The sequence below is a fragment of the Peromyscus maniculatus genome, chromosome X, assembly GCF_049852395.1.
Source record: "Peromyscus maniculatus bairdii isolate BWxNUB_F1_BW_parent chromosome X, HU_Pman_BW_mat_3.1, whole genome shotgun sequence".
NCBI lineage: Eukaryota > Metazoa > Chordata > Mammalia > Rodentia > Cricetidae > Peromyscus > Peromyscus maniculatus.
The window spans coordinates 2174818-2194441 of NC_134875.1; the positions used below are offsets into that span (position 1 = coordinate 2174818).

The 19624-nt window shown below is 50.9% G+C and overlaps 3 protein-coding genes across 9 annotated transcripts; 1 reads left to right on the forward strand and 2 right to left on the reverse strand.

The window, feature by feature from the left end:
* Positions 1–428: 428 nt before the first annotated feature.
* On the reverse strand, positions 429–4543 carry Ssr4 (signal sequence receptor subunit 4). 5 transcript variants are annotated; one of them, XM_076562079.1, is made up of 6 exons: positions 4421–4543; positions 2233–2351; positions 1330–1404; positions 1085–1174; positions 779–844; positions 429–591 (listed from the first exon to the last, which is right to left on the reverse strand). In XM_076562079.1, the coding sequence occupies exons 3-6, from the start codon at positions 1399–1401 to the stop codon at positions 487–489; spliced, it is 333 nt and encodes a 110-aa protein (XP_076418194.1). In that variant the 5' UTR covers positions 1402–1404; positions 2233–2351; positions 4421–4543; the 3' UTR covers positions 429–486. The 5 variants fall into 5 exon arrangements, with proteins under 5 accessions (XP_076418194.1, XP_006992533.1, XP_076418195.1 ...); XM_006992471.4 differs by lacking the exon at positions 4421–4543 and adding an exon at positions 4067–4319; XM_076562080.1 differs by lacking the exon at positions 4421–4543 and adding an exon at positions 4067–4259 and having other exon boundaries at positions 779–858; positions 2233–2348.
* Idh3g (isocitrate dehydrogenase (NAD(+)) 3 non-catalytic subunit gamma) lies at positions 4433–13480 on the forward strand. Of its 2 annotated transcripts, XM_006992470.3 has the most exons (13): positions 4433–4588; positions 8125–8166; positions 8523–8534; positions 8762–8859; positions 9274–9386; positions 10729–10789; positions 10911–11043; positions 11234–11367; positions 11670–11772; positions 11857–12003; positions 12585–12679; positions 12953–13013; positions 13273–13480. In XM_006992470.3, exons 1-13 carry the CDS (start codon positions 4508–4510, stop codon positions 13372–13374), a joined length of 1182 nt encoding a protein of 393 aa, XP_006992532.1. In that variant the 5' UTR covers positions 4433–4507; the 3' UTR covers positions 13375–13480. The 2 variants fall into 2 exon arrangements, with proteins under 2 accessions (XP_006992532.1, XP_015841569.1); XM_015986083.2 differs by lacking the exon at positions 8523–8534.
* Positions 12689–18289, reverse strand: Srpk3 (SRSF protein kinase 3). 2 transcript variants are annotated; one of them, XM_006992469.4, is made up of 15 exons: positions 18021–18289; positions 17813–17943; positions 17518–17626; positions 17330–17417; positions 16948–17035; positions 16366–16472; positions 16130–16295; positions 16011–16036; positions 15379–15508; positions 15054–15293; positions 14865–14965; positions 14408–14515; positions 14265–14334; positions 14091–14183; positions 12689–13964 (listed from the first exon to the last, which is right to left on the reverse strand). In XM_006992469.4, the coding sequence occupies exons 1-15, from the start codon at positions 18146–18148 to the stop codon at positions 13780–13782; spliced, it is 1770 nt and encodes a 589-aa protein (XP_006992531.2). In that variant the 5' UTR covers positions 18149–18289; the 3' UTR covers positions 12689–13779. The 2 variants fall into 2 exon arrangements, with proteins under 2 accessions (XP_006992531.2, XP_076418193.1); XM_076562078.1 differs by lacking the exon at positions 14091–14183 and having other exon boundaries at positions 13634–13964.
* Between the last annotated feature and the right edge of the window lie 1335 nt (positions 18290–19624).

The following is a 19624-nucleotide window of genomic DNA, read 5'->3' on the forward strand; positions in this document are numbered from 1 at the left end:
GAATGGTATTGTAAAATAAAATAAAAAAAGAGAGAGAGAGAAAAAAAAAAAAAAAGAAGCCTGGTGGAGACCCAGTTCTGCTCTGGGGACTAGTGAGGACAAGAAAGATGGTCTTTTCTTTTTTTCTTTGATTTTGACAGGGTTTCTCTGTAGCCCTGGCCATTCTGGAAGTTGTTCTGTAGACAGGCTGGCCATGAACTCAGATCTACCTGCCTCTGCCTCCAAAGTGGTTAGGATTAAAGGTGTGTGCCACCACTGCCCGGCTGGAAAGATGATCTTTTCTAAAGAGGCTACATACTAGAAAAGAAAACAGAGGACGCTGGGGAAAGTACAGATCCCCATTCAGTATCTCTGCTATTCAGGTGGACAGGGGCAGCTGGATATCTAGCTCTCCCCATGGACACAGGAATCCCGTGTCTTAAATGTACTCATGTCAAATAGCAACCGTTTATTGAAAGAAGCAATAGAAGGTTGAGGATGCTGCCCTCAGGCCTGGATGTGGCTCTTTGCACTGAAGGCTAGGTAGTAGATCACTATGCCGATTACTGCAGCCAGCACTTCTGTAGAGACCCACGGCCCATTCCAGGTGCCCTACAAGAAAAAGACCAAAAGACAGCTCAGGCGAGTGACAGGAAAGTAGACCAGCCACTCTTAATCACTTGTCCTCAGGACACAGAGATTGAAGCTGAGCTGCAGAGGATGAGAGCTTTTCCTTAGACTCAACCCAAAAAGATGAGGTGTGCCCTGTGTTCTCTGTTCCCAAGACAAGGCCACTTACCCGATGGTCCACACTGACTGTAAACAGAGGCGGGATGATGGAAACGTCCTCATTATTTCTCTGAGCCTATAAGGGAGATGCTGGGGTCAAAAGGTGCTGGATGGGCTGCCCAGGTAAGGGGAAAATGAGCAAGAGACAAATGAGGAATCAGGGGCAGGAAGAAGATACCCAGTCCTGCTCCATGTAAACTAGGCACCTAGAGGGCTGATGGTGCAGAAGGGGACTAGAGTGATCAGGGCGAGAGGGCTACAGAAATGGGGCATGTCCTCCCTCCTTGGGGCCTCAGAGTTCCCAGATGATACTCGCCTTCCTTAGGAGGCTGTAGGACTCTTCATCGAAGAATCTGACCTCATAGGTGCCCGCGTGGGCGCTCTTATGCTCCAGGCTCCATGAAACCTGGTTAGGTGTTTGGCAAAGGGTAGGCATAGCAAACAAATGAAGGCCATTCTGCTAGTGCTGGCACAGCACCACTATGAGCAGTGCCTGAGTCTTTGGCCTATAACCCTGCTTTGAACCGTTTCCCCCACAACCCTGAATTCAGTATCCCTTACCTGATATCGGCCCACATCCTGGCCCCGGGTTACAGGAAATTGTTTTCCACTAACGTCGGCATAAAGAGCCATGTTCTGGATGGGGGAGGTGGGGACAACAGAACAAGAGTCATATTTTCCTCCCTTCTCTAGGCATACACAGAACCCCCATTGTGCTGCCCAAAGCAGTACCATGACTAGAAAAGTAGGCCAGTTGAGGGCTATATTGGTGGGGGTTGCCATAGAAGACCCAAGGAAAAGGTCTGCCACAGCCCAGAGCCATGCTAGGTCACACCCATGGATACTGTCACCATCTTCCTTCATGTTTTCCTAGAGGTGAATAGAGCTGGATCTCCCCTATGACCACCTTAACCTAACCCACAGCAAGTCTATTAGCTGTACACAGGGGTAGGATGACAAAAATGGCCTTGTGGTTTCTTGCACCTTGAGAGAGAGGTGCCAAATGAGGTGTTTAACCCTAAGACTATTATCCCCCCAAAAGGTCCAATTTCTTTCAGATTTTTGGAAGAGCAGGTCAGGGGTTGAGGCTGGGGTTCTCAATTTTAAACTTACAGAACATCCATACAGACACACACTCAGGTAAACTGCAACCAGAAAGATGGAGGGGCATGGGGCCTGACCCTAGTTCTTTCTCCCGTTCCAGACATTCATCCAGGAAACAGTGGGGTGTCTACCCACATTACTGCATGGAGGCAAAGCATACCAAGCAGGTCAGGAAAATGCTCTTGAAGTACTTGCTAGGATCTGGCCTCGCTGTGCCCTCATCTCTCCTGCACCCTGTGAATTGGAATCCTTATTCTCCCTGTTGATAGGATCCTCAGGTCACTGTCAACTGCCAGTGAAGAGCACTGCCACCCTCATCTCTTCCCCTGCACCGTCTCTGCTGAGTCCCTGCTGTCTCACCTGCACCCTGTTCTTGCAAGTCAGTGAGATCTCCACGATGAATACGGTCTCTGTAGAAATGACGGCATCTGAGGTTGTATAGTAAGAAGGGGTGATCTGGGGCTCCAGGCAGGCCTCTGCTGTGGGAAGGAGGCAAAGCCAATTTGTGTGTTCCAGGCAAAAGGGCTCACCCTGGTTCTGCCTCTCAGACTTGGTGAGCTAAGGACACACAAATCCTTCTGTTCCTGACAGGAGGGGTCTGGAAGGTGGATCCTAGTACTCGGTCTGAAGTATAATGGAAGGGGCCAGTGAGAGATGTTGAGACAGGTTAGGGTGGGGTAGGGAAGGCTCTTCAGAGGTGAACCTTGAAGCAAAAACATGGAAGAAGCAGGAGTGTGTTTGAGGACAGCAGGGGAGCTGATTTATTGAATTAGGCCATGAAGCCGCTCACCTGAGCCTGGAGCACTCCAGGAGCCCAGTAGACCAAGATAGCCTCAATTCAGAGCCATGTACTGCCTCAATAGCTTACTACATTCTGCAGACACTAAGTGGGGTGCTGGCAACACACAGGACTTTCAAAGTAAGGGTCCTGACAGGCAGTGGTGGTGCATGCCTTTAATCCCAGCACTTGGGAGGCACAGGCAGGCAGGTCTCTGTGAGTTCAAGGCCAGCCTAGTCTACAAAGCAAGTTCCAGGACAGCTAGGACTGTCACACAGTGAATCCTTGTCTCAAAAAATTAAAAAAAAAAAGGGGGGGGGGCTCTACATCCAGCCAGCTGACAAGGTCAAGAATGGTCCTAGTGTTTCCTGAGAGAAGTAAACTCTGGATCCAAACACCAACCTGTCCCTGTAAACTAAGCACCTCTGAGGAAACGTGGCCACAGGAAAATTAAGGGTATTATGTCACAGGGTATGAAGTAAACACTAAATGGGATAGTCCTCATCCAACTGTTCTCTACGTGTGATGTCTTGGAACCCTTCTGTGCCTTGCTAGGCTGGGCCTTTTTCCTGTGGACACTGTGGAACCCCTAATAGGTTTTACAGCCAGGTTTGTCTTTTTAAGACACTGCTAGCAACAGACCAGAGGATTCTCTGAGGTATGAGTAGGAAGGATGGAGGAAGGCTACCTGTATGTATAGAAGCCAAGTACTGCTCAATTCAGGCTCTCAGGTCTGAGTTGCTTCTCTAACAACTTCCAAAAGACATGTCTAGACTCCAGGTTAAGCTCACCCCCCCACCACCACCACCAGGTGTTACAAATGGCTCAAAACTACCAATGGGTCTGTGCAGAGCTCAATTCTGCTATGATCCTTGGGATTGGATACACCAGGGCCTCATGGAATGTCTAGGGTCCGGGCACTAAAAGCTCCCTATCTAACTTGCCTCGTGCACTTACTCTGCTCCTCTGCCTGGAGGGTCCTTGCTTCCTCTCTTAGATTTCTCTTGGGGAAGCCTGGCCTACACAGCATTGGTTCCTCTCTGCCGGCACTATTTCTCACACAGGGAGTTGCCAGGTGCTGATAAGCACTGCTCTTGTGCGACTACCTTCTGACACAGGAACCAAGGACGTATCACCTTCCCGGCTGGAGCTGGTGGCCAGAGCATGGTGCGGCTTTGGGGCTCTCCCAAAAGCAGACAAGAAAGCATTTGGCTGTTTCTTCCAGCAGCCTGGCTGCCGGGTAAACGGGTGTGTGGTGCTTCGGACGCCACGCCACGCCACCCAGCAGGGGAAGATCCCAGTAGCGACGAGCCCCGGGAAGGGCCAGGCCCCTGCCTCGCGCGCACCCTTCCTCCCCCAGCACCACCTGCCATGGGACAGAGGCTCGCCCGAAACAACCTCCGGCCAGGCCGCTACCTGAGCAGCAAGATAAGCCGGACAGCAGGAGTAGCGCCACGGCGCCGAAAGATGCCATCGCCGCCATCGCCTCTTCTCTGCCGAAGGGAAAAGAGAGCAAGCCGCCCTGAACATGCGGAGCAGACGAGGAAGCGCGACGCGTAAGCGGCCTCAGCACCCAATCGTGCGCCGGCGGGCTGGGCCGGGCCTGGTGACGTCGCTGGCGGCACTGACGTGTCCGCTTCCCTAGCCAGGGTCCCAACCGGTCACACTTCCCTGCCCCCCCCCAAGATGGCGGCAACAGCGTTAGAGGCACCGGAAGGGGGCGTAGGAACCGGTGAAACCGTGCGCGTGCGTAGTGCTAGCTTTTCTTACCCTGTATCCCCCGACCTCTCGCAGGGCTGAGTTCTCGCGAGAACAGTGTCTTAACGTTTTGACCTGTAGAGGTCCTCACTTCTCGTCATGGCGCTGAAGGTGGCGATAGCTGCTGGCGGTGCTGCAAAGGCAGTGTTCAAGCCAACTCTCCTCTGCCGTCCTTGGGAGGTGAGTGGTGAATGGACGGTGAGAGACAGCTGCAGCGTTCACTGGGGGACTTCACACCCCATTAAGACCAGGAGTGGGGTAACGGCCCTTTGAGCAACCTAGAGTTCAATTGGCTGTGCGGGCCTTATGAGGGGCGGGGAGAGGGCTGCACGCTGGAGTTCATTGGTCGCTTCTGCTGTCAGTGAGGAGGTTGGCCGAAGTTGGGGGGGAGGTCTGTGACTGGTGACAGGGGCTCCGGAAGAACTGGAAAGGTGGACCGCAGTGGCTGGGTGTCCCCTCCCTAGTGTCCTTGTGGAAGCCCTTTTGAAGAGGTCACGTGTCCCTGGCCCGCCTTGCCCTTACCACCTGGGTTGGTGTCTGGTTCCCAGACTCAGTTCCTCCTTCGGTTTCCCTCTCTTGGACTGCTTTGTCACCTGTCCTAGTGGAGGTGGAGAATCAGCCTTTTCCAATGACTCTTGATTCCTCATACATTCTTATAGTTCCATATCCGCTGCCTCCCAAGTGGCTTGATTGTAGTCAAAAGGCCAACAAGCAAGCCCAAACCCCTGTAATGAGACTGAACCAGGATCCTGAGGCTGGAAGCCCCTGGGGCTTTGCTTCCTTGGCTTTCTCTTTGGGGTCTTGATTAGCCGGTTTAGCTTCTGGTTAGCACGACTTAGCGCCAGCAAGCCAACAACTAGCTCTGGGGAATAAGAGCTATCACCTCCAGGCCTTGTTCTCCCACTGACCCAGAACTTGACATTAGGCCAATTCTCTTCTCTCTCTGGGCTCCAGTTTCCCCTCTGTCCAGTGAGCAGAGAGGACTTCATGTTCTCAAAGCATTTGCTGACTCTGACCTTCCAGAACTCCATGTTGCCTGCAGCCCTTCTACTTACTAGTTTCTCCCCTCTGTTCTCTGGGGAAGGAAGCTGCATATGCTTTATGAAATTCCATTTAAAATATGGACTTCAACTCCTCAACCTGCCTCATACTGGGCTTCTTTAATTGGACAACCTGGGTTCATGAGGGAGAGCTTCGCAATCTCCTAAAAGAAACTATCCACATCTATATAGAGCAAGATCAGGGGTCTGTGTTTGGGGAGTTTTCTGGGACTGGGACAAAGCCCATTGTAACATCTGGCACAGGAGGCAGCTGTGGGACAGGTTCAGCCCTGGCAGTGATATTGCCTTCCATGAGCAGGGCTGCATAGATTGTAAGCCACACCTGGTGCAGGCCCTTAGAAGGCTGGCTCACTGACACAGCTGAAGTCCAGGAGGAATTAAGTGTTGGGAGTACAAGGGTCAGTCTTGCATCTCCCAAGGACACTAGCTTTGAACTAACTCTCTGACTGAGAAGCTGGTAGAGTGAGGGGTGGTGTACTTTAGCTTAGCTCCATCCTGCTGGGGCTTGTGAACAACTTTGCATACCTCCTCTTTGTTAAGATTTCTAGCAGTTAAATAAAGTTGGTACCTCCATTCCATGGATTGACTAACTGTTCCCTTTTCTTTCTTTTTTTTTTCTTTTTTTTCTTTTTTTTTTTTTTTGGCTTTTCGAGACAGGGTTTCTCTGTGTAGCTTTGTGCCTTTCCTGGAACTCACTTGGTAGCCCAGGCTGGCCTTGAACTCACAGAGATCCACCTGGCTCTGCCTCCCAAGTGCTGGGATTAAAGGCGTGCGCCACCACCGCCCGGCTCCCTTTTCTTTTTTTAAGCAGAGTTTCATGTAGTCCAGACTAGCCTTGAAATCGCTGTGTATATGAGGATAATCTTGAATTTCTGATCCTCCTACCTCTCCTCCTAAGTACTAGGACTACTAGTGTATGCCACCATGCCTGGCTTCTATTCCATGGATTTTGATGTAGACACAAAGCCATTTTAAGAGTAGCAGATGGTGGATTTGGACTCAGATATCCATGGTCTCCATCTGTTTCTTTGTTTTCTGATGTACTTATTCACTAAGGAAATGTTCCTTGTGGTCCCAGCACTGGGTCAGGCACTGTGCTTGGTCTTGGAGTGACAGTGGAGGGCAAGACAAATGTGCTCTGTTCTCAGAGGCTAGGAAGAGAGCAGAGAGGTGATAATCAGGTAGAGTTATGTCTCTTAGATGAGTAGGGGTAAGGTATAAGTAGAACTTAACAGCCAGGGAAGGCTCCCAGGAGAAAGGGCTATCAATGCTACCTTCTGATAGAAGGCATGGAGACCCTGCAGACAAGATGAATCTGATATTGACAAGTACTAGAAAGAAAGCAAAGAAGCTCCAAGTATGCTGGTAGCTGCATATATAGTGAGGGGCCCTTGGGACTCTGGTCCTAGTAGTCAGCCTTCCTAGTTCTTGGCTTGGGCCACTGAGTGGCATTCCTGCATTAATAGTGCCAGGGTTACTGGGCCTCTTGTAACTGGGACTAGGGTAACCCAAAGGGGAATGGTTAGAGTCTGTCTGAGCCTTCTGGTCTTCTGGGAAGAAGGCAGGGCTCTTTAGAAAATGGTTATTGTGTCTCTGCTATTGCTTAGAACGCTCTGCTACTGTCTGGTGGTTGAGTGGCAGAGAATCCTAAAGGAAGAACTTAGCTGTACCATGCCAGTGCCTCCTCAGGTATTCCTAAGTGAGTGGGGCACAGCAGGAAGAGGAGGAAAGCTTTCCTGTGGAGCTGAAGATGTGGCCTCTCCCTCAAGAACAGTGAATGACTTTTTAGCACCTAGCCCATTTGGCCCAAACAACTTTTCTCTGAAGCTATTAGAGTATCACATGGCCAAACATGGCTGCTTCCCAGTCGTGAGATTGGGGACATTCATCATCCATCCAGGATACACCACAAAACCAGTTGGCAGTCCCTTGTGAGAGCCATCCTAGAGATTGGTATATGCTATTAGTCTTCCAGAAATGGCTGTGTTTTTCTAGGCATTTTTTATTTCTGTTCTGAAGGACCATTCCCTAGGGGTGACAGTGCTTTTCCCAGGGCAGTGGGGTACTGTATTCTCTTTACCTCCCTATTTGCATTTATTATAGTGACTATGCACTGGCTTTGTAATAAGGAAAGGCATAATAAAATTATTGTTCAGAGTTGGTGGCTTATTGAGAGTATCCTTTTGCAACATTTCAAATTTACCAGTCTTTTTTCTTGCACATGTAGCAATAATTGGCCAAAAGCCAATACACAAATGGGATGGGGACATACAGTTCTATTTTTGTTTGGCTTTAGAGACAAGACCTTGCTCTGTCACCTTGCTGGCCTGGAATTTACTATGTAGACCAAGCTGGCCTTGAACTCACAGAGATCTACTTGCCTCTGCCTTCTGCAGGCTGGGATTAAAACTACAATGCCAGGCCAGGGCATGTAGTTTTTATTATGCTGATCCACAAGAGAGTTAAGTATTGGGCAAACTTTGTCTGGTGCTCCTGTAGAACAGTTTTTGGGAATGGAAGCTTTGGAATGTCCTATATACATAATGAATTGTTTACTGATAATCATTTCCTCTCTGCCAAGAGCTAGGCTAGCTCTTTTGAACTTGACTTTTGGGATTGAATAGCTAACATTGGCATCTGGGTTCTCTTTGACAGGTTCTGGGTGCTAATGAGGCCCCCCGGAGGAGCATTTCCTCAGTAAGTACCTGCCTTGGATGTGTGTTTGCACAGGCACGTACATATACATGTGAGGGAGAGAGCTGTGCTCATGTATTTTGTGTGTGTGTGTGTGTATGTATGCATGAGCGTGCATACACATAATGTATATGAGACTGTGTGTACTATGTATATGTGCCCATGCACACATGACTGTATGTTGCTCCCTGGCCCTCCTGTTCTTCCCTCTGAGGCACAGTCTCCAGAGGTCACTCACATCTCCCCTCTGAGTTATGCTAAACAGAGTCCCCAGGGAAAAGAACCCAGTTCCCTGGTCACAGCCTTGTTCTTCCAACCTTGGCTGATCCATGTCTTCTTCCTTTCTGTCTTCCCTCTAGCAACAAACAATTGTGAGTATTCTCTGAATTAGATTTGAGGGGCTCTTAGCTGCTTTGGGGTTAACCCAAGTCCAGGTGGGCTTGGGGTGGTGGTGGCTGCTGATCAGAAGCCCCAGAACAGCAATCTTGCCTTGGCTAGCCTGTGGGATTGGTACTGGAGGGAAGAAGGTAATTGGCTCAAGTCAGGGTGCACATTGGTTGTACCCAAGGGCTCACTTTGACCTTCTCCCTTCTTCCAGCCTCCATCTGCTAAATATGGTGGGCGTCATACAGTGACTATGATCCCAGGGGATGGCATCGGCCCGGAGCTCATGTTGCACGTTAAATCAGTATTCAGGTATGGAGGGCCTGGACCTTCCTCCCTTAACTTCTCTCCCAGGGAGGGTTGTTCCCCAAGCCAAGCTGGAAGCCCCCAAGAACTTTGTGCCAAGAAGCACAGGGAACCCAGAAGCCCACCAGCTGTTACTCTACCCAGGTACCCAGTGGGGTGGTAGCAGGAAAGCCTGACTGTAAACCCAGGCCTTGAATCCCAATGTTTCTCATCTTGCTAGGCTGACCTGGGCACAAAGAAAGTGGTACCAGTCCTGTGAAGGTCGAGTATGACCCTCATGTTTGGCATGGGTGGGTCCAGTTCCCTCTTAGCTGGAGCCAGGTCAAGGTGGGAAGCAGCAGGAGAAAGACTGGTTGGTATAGGCTTCAGGAGGGGTGTGGAAGGCCTTAGGCCAGCTTCTTTAGCCAGGCTTTACTGCAGGCATGCATGTGTGCCAGTGGACTTTGAAGAGGTACATGTGAGCTCCAATGCTGATGAGGAGGATATCCGAAATGCCATCATGGCCATCCGCCGGAACCGTGTGGCCCTAAAGGGTGAGTGAGCCCAGGGGCCAGGTTGGGGTGCTATATGTGATTCCTTTTGCCTATATACTGACTTTTGTGGGTTCCCTTGGTTCCAATTTCAGGGATTTTTCTGGTTATTGATGACTCTTGTTCTTGGCATCTGGGTAGAGGCTTCTGTGGGCCTGTTGGTAGCATGGTTCTGTTATTTCAGTGGCCTGTGTGAGCTTGCTCAGTGGCTTCTTCCTACCTCTTCCTTCACTGAGGCATGCCTCTGCTGGGATCTGCTTTGACCCACAGCTTTTCTTCACAAACTAAAGATCAGAGATGTAGTTTGCTCCTCTGCTTGCTGCCCTGGCTCCAAGTGGCATAGTCATGGACATTATACATAAGGACTCTAACAATATTTCCTGGGGTTTGCCTTGGTTGGGTGCACAACCTTAAACTAATCAATCATTCTATGAATTTTAACCCATCCACCGCTCTGTGGGAGGAATATGTTGGCATTGAATGGGCCTTACATGAACCACAGGGTGCCATAAGCACTCTGGGTGAAGTCAGTCTGGGCAGGGAACAACTTGGAAGTGGGGGACAGCTGGTCCTGATGGGCTGTCAAAAAAGGCTTTCCCACTTGGTGTGGTCTAATCACCTTCTAGCAGATACTACCTCACTGGCCTCACTGGGCCTCTTTTTTCCTTCCTCTAGATATCTGGGCCACTCTGGCCCAGACATGCTATGGCCTAGCTAGGGCCTTTTTCAGGCAGCCTCCACCTGCCCCTGAGCTGGGCATGGATAGCACTTCAGTTTGGGACCTGGCAGTAACTTACCAAGGTCATCTTGTTGGTCCCAGTGTGGCTAGCCAATTTATTGTTATTAATGTTATTATCATAAACAAAAATGGTCACTCTGTAAAGATAGCCTGGGTAATAAGTGGCAGGGTGTCCTGGCTAGCTGTTAAGCATATTTATTAATTTATTTAGTAAATATTTATTGAGTGCCTACTATGTGCCAGGTGCTTGTCAAGGTTGTTGAAACTCATCATGAAACTCATCTCTCTCTCTCTCTCTCTCTCTCTCTCTCTCTCTCTCTCACTCTCACTCTCACTCTCACTCTCACTCTCACTCTCACTCTCTCACTCACTCACGCATGTGCATGCAGGCACTCACACACGCATGCAGGCATGCACATATACCCCTTCGAACCTCATGGAGCTTACAATGGCAGTTATAACCTAGAGTTCAAGGAAGTATTTCTTCTCCAGTTGGATCAACCTTTGGTGAACATTCCCTAGGCCAGGTGGGGGGAATATAGCAATGCTGTTGAGCCCAGAGGATCCCTCTCTAGCTTGCCTATCTTGTTTGTTTTTGTCCTGTAGGCAACATTGAAACAAATCATAACCTGCCACCATCTCACAAATCCCGAAACAACATCCTTCGGTGAGAGCCATGTACATAGAGTGGTGGTTCAGTGAAGACGAGGGTGGGCTGTGCTGACATTCATGAACCTGGCTAATTGCTAGTAGGGCCTGGTTTGATTTTCTCCCTGTTACCCTCCCAGCACCAGCCTAGACCTCTATGCCAACGTCATCCACTGCAAGAGCCTGCCAGGAGTGGTGACCCGGCACAAGGACATAGACATCCTCATTGTGCGGGAAAACACAGAGGGAGAGTACAGCAGTCTGGAGCATGAGGTAGGCAAAACTACTTGATCCTCTATGAGTAGGTGGTGATGATTATAGCCAAGGTCAGAGTTGAGAGCTTCAGAAACAAGGAAGAGGTGTCCCCACTCAAGGGGTTGGAAAAGCCAGATATACTCAGTGATAAGGCTGCATCATGTGGTACTCCCATTAAGCCCTTTGTTGTCCCCTGGCCTCTTCTCAGAGCGTAGCAGGAGTGGTGGAGAGCTTGAAGATTATCACCAAGGCCAAGTCCCTTCGAATTGCTGAATATGCTTTCAAGCTGGCCCAGGAGAGTGGGCGTAAGAAAGTGACGGCTGTGCACAAGGCCAACATCATGTATGTCTACTCTATACCTTTCTACCTACTTTGAACAGCTACAAACTAGCTGGAAGGGCCTGCTCAGGTCTATCTGCAGGGTCTAGGGTATCAGGGACCACACTCAGGACTGTATTCTGTTGTCCCCGAGGCTCTGTATCCTCTAGTGAATCCCTAGAGAAGGTGAGATAGATGGGATTATGTTTGTTTTTCCATATGGAAGACAGGTTACAAGTTAGTCCACAGGGTTCCATGGTTCTCTGTACTCTCCAGCTGACTGTAGTGAGAGGCCAAGCTGGTGTCTTTTATCCCCCGTTATCTAGGAAACTGGGTGATGGGCTCTTCCTCCAGTGCTGCAGGGAGGTGGCAGCCCGCTACCCGCAGATCACCTTTGACAGCATGATTGTGGATAACACAACAATGCAGGTAATCAGCCCATCTGGCTCCATAGCCTTCTGCCCACCCTTGGTCTCATAGCTTATACAACTCAGCTCACTTCTTTTCCCACAGCTGGTATCCAGGCCTCAGCAGTTTGATGTCATGGTGATGCCTAATCTCTATGGTAACATTGTCAACAACGTCTGTGCAGGGCTAGTTGGAGGCCCGGGCCTTGTGGCTGGGGCTAACTACGGCCATGTGTATGCAGTATTTGAGACAGTGAGTAGCCAGGCACAACTCTGGCATCTTTTTCTTTCCCTTATAATAGCCTTGTGTCATAGTTAGTATCCCACAGTGGCGTTTACCCATTGGTGCTGCTTAAGACTAAAAGTTTCTAAAGGAAACACAGACCCATGACTGTTATGAATTATTATTATGTGGGGGAACCCTAAGGGTATCCCGTATGTGCAGGGAAACGGTGGCCAGTGATACACAATGCATCCACATGGAGACTTTATTATAATAGAGGGATAAAGAGGCAGAGAGACAGAAAGAGGAAGACAGAGGGGGTAAGGGAGAGGGGGGTTGAGGGGTACACACCTTGTGAGAGTGAAGCGGAAGAGGAGAGAAGAAATGGGTGGAGTTTTTCCTTAAAAAGAGACTTTTGCATTAGGACACAGGGTGGCGCCAAGGGATGGGATCAGAATATTAACAATAAGCATCCCCATTCCCTCTCCAAAGCCCTGATATGCCTTCATTTGCTGTGTCTGGGATATGCCTCTACCAGGTATGGCACACAAGTAGAATCATCTGCCATGCATTCTTACATTTTCCCACCTACCCACTTCTTCCCTTTCCAGGCTACAAGGAACACAGGCAAAAGTATTGCCAATAAGAACATTGCTAACCCCACTGCCACACTGCTAGCAAGTTGCATGATGCTAGACCACCTCAAGTAAGTGGCTTCTTTTTTTTTGTTTTTTTTTTTTTTTTGTTTTTTCAAGACAGGGTTTCTCTGTGTGGTTTTGTTGCCTGTCCTGGAGCTCGCTCTGTAACCCAGGCTGGCCTCGAACTCACAAAGATCCGCCTGGCTCTGCCTCCCGAGTGCTGGGATTAAAGGTGTGTGCCACCACCACCCGGCGTAAGTGGCTTCTTAATGCCTGGTCATGAGTCCTCTCGACAGCCTTTAGGTCCTGAGAACCAAAAGCTTGTTCTCTTCATCCTCTAGGCTCCACTCCTATGCCACCTCCATCCGCAAAGCTGTCTTAGCATCTATGGACAATGAAAATGTAAGGCTCCTCTTGTCTCCTCTTTGTCCCACTTCCAGTTTCCTCTCCTCTAGTCCATGTTATACTGGTCTGACCAGTCCTATATGCTTCAGGCAGTGACCAGCACTGGCTGTGGCCTGTAAGGGAAGGGTGGTACTGGCTTCCTGGTGCCAGTTCCTTGCCCTTTCCAACTACAGAAAACAGTAGGTAGCCCTGGACCACCATGGGGTTGTGTGGCAGACTTTGGCCTGATATGTTCAAGCTTCCTGTTTTCCTCCAGATGCATACTCCAGACATTGGAGGCCAAGGTACTACATCTCAAGCCATCCAGGACATCATTCGTCACATCCGCATCATTAACGGCCGGGCTGTGGAAGCTTAACTATCCTTGCAGTTATCTCAGCCTATCCATAGGACCCTCTTCTCACTCTAGCACTCCAGCTAGCACGGTGAACAGGCTCTAGAATAAAGCTACTTCTGCCCCAGAACTTGGCCATGTGCTTCCCTCACGCCAAGACACCAGTGTTTCAGTTCCCACTTTATTAAGAAAGAAACAGGCACTCTTTCCCACTCAGAACCCTCTAGGAGGATCAGAAGTAGACAGGCTGAGATGTGGGCTTTGCCTCAGCATTTCTATCCTGCCATGGGGAGGGGGTGAACACAATAGCACCCAGTAGGGTGGGAGAGCAGTTCCCACAGGGTGGTAGAAGTTGCCTGCTTTGCCTCAAGGCACTGTGAGCTGGGGCAAAGCCAGCACAGCCCCTGCTGTCCACAGCTCCAGCAAGATCTAGGGATTAAGCCAGGGGTGCTGGAGGCAGTCGGCAGCACTGGCCCTCTTCTCAGGGATGTACTCCATCATGGGCAACAGGAAGGCGCTGAACTGTGTGGCTTGCTCCAGGGGCCACTCGTACTTCTCCATGAGCACCTCATATAGGCCCCAATGCTTGAGGTTATGGATGTGGCGCAGCTGTCCTGGAGGGTGGGCAACATTAGGCTGTGTCCCCAGGTAGTCTGGCACCCAGTGTTCTGTCAGAATCAAGGTCCTTGTCCTCCCCTCTGCTCTCCTAGCCCCGTGGCCTAAGCCTACTTGGTCCCTACCCCTGCGGTTGAAGAACTCCCGTGAATAGCGGCCTGAGAGGGCAAAAGCTGGGGGGATATCTCCCAGAAGCTCCACGATATGAGCAATGTGGTCTGTAGGCAGAGAGACGGTTGGGAGTCAGAGTGGGGGCAGCTGGAGATCCTAAAGCCAAGGCCAGGGTTTGCCTCCCTTACCTTCATCACGACTGTAGTCTTCTCCAGAGTGAGGCTCAAACAGGTAGTCACCAGTGGCCAGCTCAAAGGCCTGGAAGAGAAGGGAGAAGTAAGGCTGTAGCAGATGGCTGGCCCTAGGCATGGAGGCAGCTGAACTAGCATACCATGCATGCTGTGCTCCAGATGTCAGCTGGGGGGCCATACTCAGCACCAATCAGCACCTCCACGGCCCTGTACTGCCGAGTCTGAATGTCCTCGGTGAAGTGTTTGTGCTGGAGGAAAAGGGAACCCTGGGAACAGGAGCCTGGGACCAGGCTAACCTGCCCCCACAGCCCATTCCTGCCTCTGGTCCATGCACCTGAGCTCCATGGAGCTCACTTTGATTCTTAAGAGTTCCCCAGATGTTACAGGAGGGACTGTCTAGGTGACCTGAGGGTAACCCCTTCCTAGTGGCTCACGTCCCTTGCCATGGGTATAGGACTCTTCTACTTGAGCAGCAAGAAGTCGCTCTCTGCTGTACTTGAGAAGACTGCTGGCTATGTGAGTCCTAGGCTATGCCAGAGGCCTAGGGTAGGGCTCCCCAAGACCAAGCACCCTGTCATCCCAAAATGTTCAGCATACCACCCAGCAGGCATTGCCCAGGTCTGCAATCTTGATCTTGATCTTGTCTGCATTTTGGGGCTCCAGGGGGTTCACCAGGAGGTTGGAAGCACCAAATGGTGCTAGGGAAAGGAGAGAAGGAAGAGAGACTGATCTGGCCCCGCTCTTCCTGGTCCTGCCTATCCACTGCCCACTGTTCCCCACACTTACTGCTAGGAGACAGGAGACCTCCAGTCTCACGCTGATTAGATGACCCTGAGAGGATGGAGCAGGAAGCCGTGGAGAACAGAGACCCTGAGAAACCTGAGGTCTGTGAGCTGGGACTAAGGCTGCGGTCACCCCCAGGCACAGGGGAAGAAGAGGCTGGAGAGGGGCCAGCCCTGGTGCCCTCTGGGTGGCAGCCTGAAGAAGAGGTGGAGCCGCTGCCCTGCTCTAATCTTGAGCCAGAGTCTGGGGAAAAGGGGCAGAAAGACACATGAGCAGAGGCCTGGATTCCACATGCATGTTAGTGGCCCAGTGGTCTCTGGCCCCTCACCATCAGCCTGTACTGCATCTTCCATGGCCTCCAGCCTCTGCAAGTCCCGCAGCCGTTCCTCCAGCAGCCACTTCTGTTGCTTCCTTTTGCGCCTCATCTTCTTCCTCTTGTTTTTGGACAGCTTACCAGTCTGCCACCAGAGTCAGGGTCACCTCCTTGTTTCCCTGCCCAGCCTTGGACCCCAGAACTAACTCATGGGTGTGAGAAAAATGGTGCTACTACCTTTTGTCTCACCCTTAGTCCCAGCCCTTCATCCATTTCTCTGCCTCTCCTTCTCCTTCTATCCCTCTATTCCCTAAAGCTGTGTGGTTTGGGGAGAACCTGGTGGCCCGCCCAAATTGCTCCTCGTCCACTCCTAGCTTAAATGAAGCGACCTAAAGTAGCCATTTGGGGAAGGCACAGTATCCTTCCATCAAGGTGGTAGTGGGCCCAGTAGTCACCAGAGGCAGTTTGGAGTACATGACCCACTCTGTGTAATCACTCTTTTCTCAGGTACCCAGCTTTTTAGTGGTGCCACTGCAGAAGTTCAAAAGGTGGAACAGATGTGGCCGAGGAGCCAAGCTCTGAGGACATGGCCTAATCTGGCTTGAATGGGAAAAGGAAACAGGGAAAGAGAGGGTGCCACAACTTACCAAGACCTCCTGGGGGGCGGTGCTAACTGGGGTAGGGGTTGGGGAGAAAAAAAGTAGTAATTCAGGCAGGGATTGAGGCCCAGAGTCCTGGTGCCAATCCCCGCACATGCTCTTGGTACCTGTGGAGCGGGATGGGGGCTGGGCCCCTGACTGCTGCCACTCTGTGGCTTCAGCAGCCAGGCGCCTAATATAGGCATCTCCAACACACAGAAGGATGTTCTCAGGCTTGATGTCCGTGTGGATGATCTTGCACTTAGTATGGAGGTAATCCAGACCATGTAGCACCTGGTGAAAGCTACAGCTGAACCCCAGCAGCCACACCTAGCCAAGCTGGGCAGTCTGAGGCAGCACCTACCTGCCTAACAATGCTCTTAACACAGGGCACAGGCAGACCCTGGTAGTTGGACTTGATGATCCATTTGAGGAGCTGGTGGCCCAGGACCTCTAGCACCATGCACACATCTGGACTTGGAGTGAAGGGCAGCCAGCAACACAGCAAAGGCACAGGCTTACCTACCCTCCACCATGGAGGAGCACCTAGGCTCCAGTGGTGCAGAGGTCAAGGAAGCAGGACTTTCCCTGGACCATCACTGTCTCAGTTTATTATTTATAGTGTTTCTGTCACCGGCAAAGATGTGCCAGTTGGGATGATACATTTTGTCATCCTAGTGATGCCTCTCAGACCAGCCTTACTCTTCTGTCCAATTGTTCCAAAAGGCCTCAAAAGCAGCCTTTTATATTTTGGGTGTCACTCAGCAGCATCCACAGATAATCATTGTCCACCTAGCTACCTGTGTTCCCCCTACTCAGAAACACAAATGCCCAAAGGGCATTTTGGTATTGCATCATGGGCTATACCTGTAAGGGCTGAGTCCCATGTACAGACCAGAAATCTGAGGTCCTTTGACTGCCATATTGCTCATCCTTCAAAGGATACGGACTCCATTAACTCCTGAGATCCTGAAGTCATCAATGAGCTGAACAATGGTCTCTCTTTTGGGGTCACTAGGATCACTGTCCCGGACCTGGAACAAAAAGGCAAGGAGCCACAGATGGCTCCAACCTGCTCCTCACCAGCTGCTCAGCTCCCCTGAAGCACTTCTGGCCCCCTTTCCCAGTCCAGCTGAGGCCCACTTAAAGAGAGGCAGCTGCCTCTTTCAGGTCTGTGCCCTCCAGGTCCTCTTACTTGGCAGAGCCAGCTGGAACCTGCCCCCTCTGGGAGCCCCGCCCCACTCTGCAGGGCCCCAGCAGGCCCTGCATCCACATTGCCAGGCCCAAGGCAGTTCAAGAAGCCGGGAACAGTAGGGGAGGTGCCTCACACATTTCAGGAGCTTGATCTCATCCACAGCTGTCTCTGTGTAATGCCCTGCGCTCTTCACTACTTTCAGGGCCACGAAGCGCTTGCGCCTGTAAAATGGAGACCCTCATAGGCTGCCAGCCTTTGCCAGACTCACATGGTCATCATGGTGCCCTCAACCAAACCCACAGGCAGATCCCAGCCACTTACTGAATATCCCAGCAGAGCCAGACTGTAGAGAAGTGGCCCCAGCCTAGCTTGCGCACCACATGGTACCGCCCATTGAACAAATCACCTATCTTCACTGGGTAGTAACCACCTGCAGAAGGAGGCCAATAGATCAGAGTAGGACATCTCTCTCCCCTATCCCTCAAGATAGCCTGGTCCTGCTGATCATCTGTCTCATGAGGGCCCTAGTCTCTGGGCACCTTCTTCCTCCCAGGCTGCCCTGAGCCCCTGCAGTGGTAATCTGGCTGACCACATGGCAGCCAAGGTCAGGCCTTACCCTTGCAATAATCCTTGGGGTCTTCCTGCTCCTCATCATCAGAACCCAGGAGCCCCTGCAGCAACCGAGGTGCTGGTGTGACTGGAGCTAATTCAGAGCCTGAGGACTCAGGCCCACAGGAAGTCTGAGAGCTGTGAGTGAAAAGGGGGGATGCAGGTAGTGAGCTCACAAGGTGCAAAGGACCTCAGTCTCCCCAGCCTGGTCATACCTGCTGCTGCTGCCACCACAGTCCACACCACCACTACCACCAGCACTGGCACTCATCCTGGTGTCGCAGCCCAAAGCTCTGGTGCACTGGACCACTGTTCCTGTGGGGCTCAGCCGTGTCCAGTGCATTTATAGCCTCTGCCGCTGATCTCACCGCCTTTATAAATAGCCTCCCAGCTGCTCAGCTGTGGGCAAGGTATGCAGCATAGGGAGGGGGCAGTGCACCAATGGCAGCCCTGGAGAGCCCAAACCCTAGGCAGTTCCCTTTGTTTCATCCACACTCTAGAGACGGGGCCACCAAGCTGGAATTAATAGTAGTGACTCAGTCCCTAGGTCAATTCCCCACAGTCCAAGACCAGCCAAAGAAAACTTCTACATGGAGATGGAGCAGTCTGTAGCTCCTGCACCCTAGGGCTGTGGGGAAAGGAGGCTCCTATGAAAGAATGTAGTTGACATGGTGATCAGATCCTTAGGCTGAGCTCTCTCCAAATGCTGCATGGCACTTGATACATTCTTGAACTTCCCACTACCATGTGAATATTCTTCTAGAGGTGACCCCTACCAATCCCATCTGAACCTCACTCTTTGATCATTCTCTGCCCTGATTCCAGCTTTTTTTTTTTTTTTTTTTTTTTTTTTTGTAATTCACAGACCTCCCCCATACAGGTGGGAGCCCAGATCACCCCTAAATGTGGCTGAGCAAGGGTCAAGGGCAAGAGTTAAAGGCAATTCATTCTTCCCATCAGAGGCAACAGGCCCCTCAGATCACCACTGACTTGCATAGCCTCCTACCCCTAGCTCCAGAGCTGGCCACCTATGCCTTGATGACTGTCTCCAGCAACATTTGCAGGTACCTGCTGTGGGCCAGCTTTGCCACGTCCACCAGGAAAACAAAAACCCTGCAGTTGCTGACCATAAGCTGGATGGTAACTGAGGGAGTCAGGAAGCATTAAGTTCCCAGAAACATTCAGAGCAACACAGGCACACTGGAGACTGTCATGTGCTGGCATGCTACAAAATTCTAGGACCGGGGAAACAACTGAGAACCTCATCTGGAGTTTATGAGTATCACTGGGGAGTTCCAGCAAAGTGGACAAGTACTTTTGCTCTTTAGAAACTCAACTCTGGGACTTGGGACAGTCTATTCAGTTGGCAAGTGATGCCCAGTATGTATGAAGCCCTGGGACTGATCCCCAGCCCTTCATAAACCAGTTGTGGTGGAATGTGCCTGTAATCTCAGTACTCAGGAGGATCAGAAATTCAAGGTCATCCCCAGATACATAGCAAGTTCAAGGCCAGCCTGGGATGCATGGGACCTTAGCTTTAAAAACAAAAAATGAGTTGGAGAGATGGCTCAGTGGTCAAGAATACTGGCTACTATTGTCCAAATTCAATTCCCAGCACCCACATGATAGCTCACATGTTTGTAACTCCAGCTCCCAGAGGATCTGATACCCTCTTCTGGCCTTCCTGGACATCAGGCACACAAGGGAGGTACAGACATACGTGCAGGCAAAACATCCATATACATACATTAAAAATTTTTTTAAAAAAGAGTGCAAGAGGTAGAGAACCCACTCTAATTGCTTCTACATGAGAAAAGGG

Bases quoted from the DNA above. Each gene is read 5' to 3' on its own strand.
- Ssr4 (XM_006992471.4), bottom strand. From the start codon at position 4,133: ATGGCGGCGATGGCATCTTTCGGCGCCGTGGCGCTACTCCTGCTGTCC. The intron at 1,405-2,232 runs GTGAGACAGCAG...TCCCCCATCCAG, and splicing joins CTTGCAAGAACAGGGTGCAG to AACATGGCTCTTTATGCCGA. The intron at 592-778 runs GTAAGTGGCCTT...TTTTTCTTGTAG, and splicing joins CAGTCAGTGTGGACCATCGG to GGCACCTGGAATGGGCCGTG.
- Idh3g (XM_006992470.3), top strand. From the start codon at position 4,508: ATGGCGCTGAAGGTGGCGATAGCTGCTGGCGGTGCTGCAAAGGCAGTG. The intron at 10,790-10,910 runs GTGAGAGCCATG...TTACCCTCCCAG, and splicing joins TCCCGAAACAACATCCTTCG to CACCAGCCTAGACCTCTATG. The intron at 11,044-11,233 runs GTAGGCAAAACT...GCCTCTTCTCAG, and splicing joins ACAGCAGTCTGGAGCATGAG to AGCGTAGCAGGAGTGGTGGA.
- Srpk3 (XM_006992469.4), bottom strand. From the start codon at position 18,148: ATGCACTGGACACGGCTGAGCCCCACAGGAACAGTGGTCCAGTGCACC. The intron at 16,037-16,129 runs GTACCAAGAGCA...CCCCTACCCCAG, and splicing joins GCCCCCATCCCGCTCCACAG to TTAGCACCGCCCCCCAGGAG. The intron at 14,966-15,053 runs GTAAGTGTGGGG...TCCTTTCCCTAG, and splicing joins AGGTCTCCTGTCTCCTAGCA to CACCATTTGGTGCTTCCAAC.